This window comes from Mastomys coucha, unplaced genomic scaffold (assembly GCF_008632895.1).
Source record: "Mastomys coucha isolate ucsf_1 unplaced genomic scaffold, UCSF_Mcou_1 pScaffold3, whole genome shotgun sequence".
NCBI classification, from domain to species: Eukaryota; Metazoa; Chordata; class Mammalia; order Rodentia; family Muridae; genus Mastomys; species Mastomys coucha.
In genome coordinates this window covers 43273166-43275951 of record NW_022196909.1, presented here as the reverse complement: position 1 = coordinate 43275951, position 2786 = coordinate 43273166, and the positions used below count along the sequence as shown (strand labels likewise).

The 2786-nt window shown below is 51.5% G+C and overlaps 1 protein-coding gene across 1 annotated transcript in view; it reads right to left on the bottom strand.

The window, feature by feature from the left end:
* The window catches only part of LOC116074705 (pyridoxal kinase), a 15244-nt gene that overhangs the window by 3652 nt on the left and 8806 nt on the right, over nt 1–2786 (bottom strand). Inside the window, exons 3-4 of the mRNA XM_031347458.1 lie at nt 2220–2324; nt 363–446 (exon numbers count right to left, since the gene is read on the bottom strand). Of these exons, the coding sequence (XP_031203318.1) occupies nt 363–446; nt 2220–2324 (189 nt within the window). The remainder of the gene's footprint in view (nt 1–362; nt 447–2219; nt 2325–2786) is intronic.

Genomic DNA, 2786 nt, shown 5'->3' with positions numbered 1-2786 from the left:
TCCTCCTTCTCCTTCTCCTTCTCCTTCTCCTTCTCCTTCTTCTTCTTTTCTGGAACAGGGTTACTCTGGGAAGCCCTGGCTGTCCAGGAAATCACTCTGTAGACCAGGCTGGCCTTGAACTCACAGAGTTGGCCTGTCTCTGCCCCCCAAGTGCTGGGGATGTAAGAAGCATGGCTCCAGCCCTGACTTTAACTCTTCCTTCTTATGAACCCCAGGGTCACCCAATTGCCCTGCTGGGCCTGTAACTTCTCCTCCTTAGAGGTTGTGGCCAGAGGACAGGAGGCTGAATCATCCCTCCCTGAGGGTAAGAGCAGCCCGGGGCACACTCACTGTGGGAAGGGACAACAAGGCTCAGCTCTCACCGTACATGAGCTTGGAGTTCTGTTGCTTCAGCTCCTGCACGATGTCCACCACCGTGGTCAGGAAGGACTTGTCTCTCGTGTAACCTGGGGAAGGAAAAAAAATCCAGGGTTAACCGCACAAAACAGGGCACGCTGACCACCAGGCCATCTGCCATCACAAGCACCAACGAATCAAGCATGCATCTGTGTAGGGACAGCTTAGATGCTGCGGCCAGGGATAACAGTATGTTCCCAAAGACGTACTCATGGACGGGAAGACAGGAAGATCCCAGGAGTACATGAGGAGGTCTGATGGACAGGAGGAGAGATAATTGACAGGTAACTGAATTTTGAAGACATAGCATTCCAAAAAAAAAAAAAAGTTTATCTTGTATATATGTGTGTGTTCCTGAGTATATGTCTATGCACTCTTTGTGGGCATGAGCCCTCAGAAGTCAGGAGATAATGTCCAAACTCCTGGAGTTGGAGTTAACTATGGTTTTGAGCTATCATGTGTGTGCTGCCATCTGACCCCGGGTCCTCTGCAAGAGTGGTGAGTGCTCTTAACTACCGAGCCATCTCTTCAGCCCCTGTGTCTCTAAAACTTTTTTATTCAGGGGCTGGAGAGTTGGCTTAAGAGCACTGACTTGGTTAAGAGCACTGACTGCTCTTGCAGAGGTCCTGAGTTCAACTCCCAGCACCTCCATGGTGGCTCATGACTGTTTATAGCTGTATTCTCAGGGGAAACAATGCCCTCCTCTGGGGTAAGAGATGTATACACACACAAAACATGTATATACATAAATATTTATTTAGTTATTTATTTTTGGAGGCAGGGCCTCACTATGAAGCATTAGCTCATCTAGAACTCACTATGTAGACTAGGCTGGCCCACATGGAGTCTCACTTGTCTGAGAATTGGGAATTTAGGCGTGTACCACCACACCCAGCCAGAACAAGGCACTCTTAACCCGATACAGGATCTACATTGCAATCAGTAGGATGGTTTATGGAGAAATGATGCTTGCTATGCAGTCTGAATATTGAAGTTCAATCCCTGGGACACACACGGTTGAAAGACCTAACACCCACAAGTTGTACTCTGACCTCCAAACCCATGCTGTGGCACTGTGTGTGTGCAGTTGTGTGGACAGGGTCACACACTGTGGTGATTGGACTATGCCTGGCCCAGGGAGTGGCACTATGAGGAGGTGTGGCCCTACAGGAGTGGGCGTGGTCTTGTGGAAGTTGGGGGTGGCCTTGTGGGGTGGGGGTGGCCTTGTGGGAGGAAGTGTGCCACTGTGGGGATGGGCTTTGTGACCCTTTGCCTACCCAGGTGGAAGCCAGTCTTCTCCTAGCTGCCTTCAGAACAAGAGGTGGCACCCTCAGCTCCTCCTGCAGCATGGCTGCCTAGACGGTCCCTTACTCCCGCCTTGATGATAATGGACTGAGCCTCTGAATCTGTAAGCCAGCCCTAACTAAAGGTTGTCCTTCTATGAGTTGCCTTGGTCAAATGGTGTCTGTTCACAGGAGTAAAACCCTAACTAAGATACACACACACACACACACATACACACACACACACACACACACACAGAATAAATACATAGACTCAATACTTAGAAATTACAACCAGAAACCTGACAGAGGAACACGCTCTGGGAAGAAGCACTTTAATCAAAACCAACCCACCTGGCAGTATTCCAACACCCTGCTCCTCTCCCAGGATGCCTCTAAGGTGTGTACTGGTGACTAGGGCACACCACCACCTTCCAGAAAGAAGGCAGGAATCCGTTAAGAGACGAGCAAGGGGAACCTGAGCCTATCCCTGTCACCAGCAGGATGGGGACCCTTCCCCAGGACCCTGGGGACGCTTACCAGTGAGAACGTAGTCATACTTATTGACACTGTTTGCCTTGAGACCCTCATACAGCTCATGCAGTTCCTGGGATGTCAGGACCTGGCCCTTCCAATGGGCATAGCCTGCAGGAAGAAAACATACTAAATGTGGGTGGAGGACCACAGGCTTCCCTCTTGGCCATCTCAGCTGAGGACAACCACCTCCCCTCCTTGAGGAGACCCAGTGAGCTGGTCTTCTGAGGGCTGGCCTTAGCCCCAGACTGGATTCTCCAGGCCCGGTGCCTCCATGGGATCCCAGTGCCTAAAGCAGCCCTGTTCCTACACTGGGGGCTGAACACTGGTCTCCACATCCCAAGCCTGGTTCCCATCAATCATCCCAAGGCAGTAGAGACTCAGTGCCCAGAAGATGGGACATGGGTAGGAACACAGCGGGACACGGCTGTTTATGGCTCTATTCAACAGGGCGTCTCGGGCAGCCCACCCAATCCCTAGATCTGAGCTCAGTCTGGTTCCCATTCTCCTTTTCTAGGCACCAACCAACTGCTGGGTCACTGCACCTGGCAGGTAAGGCCTCCCCCTCCCCCT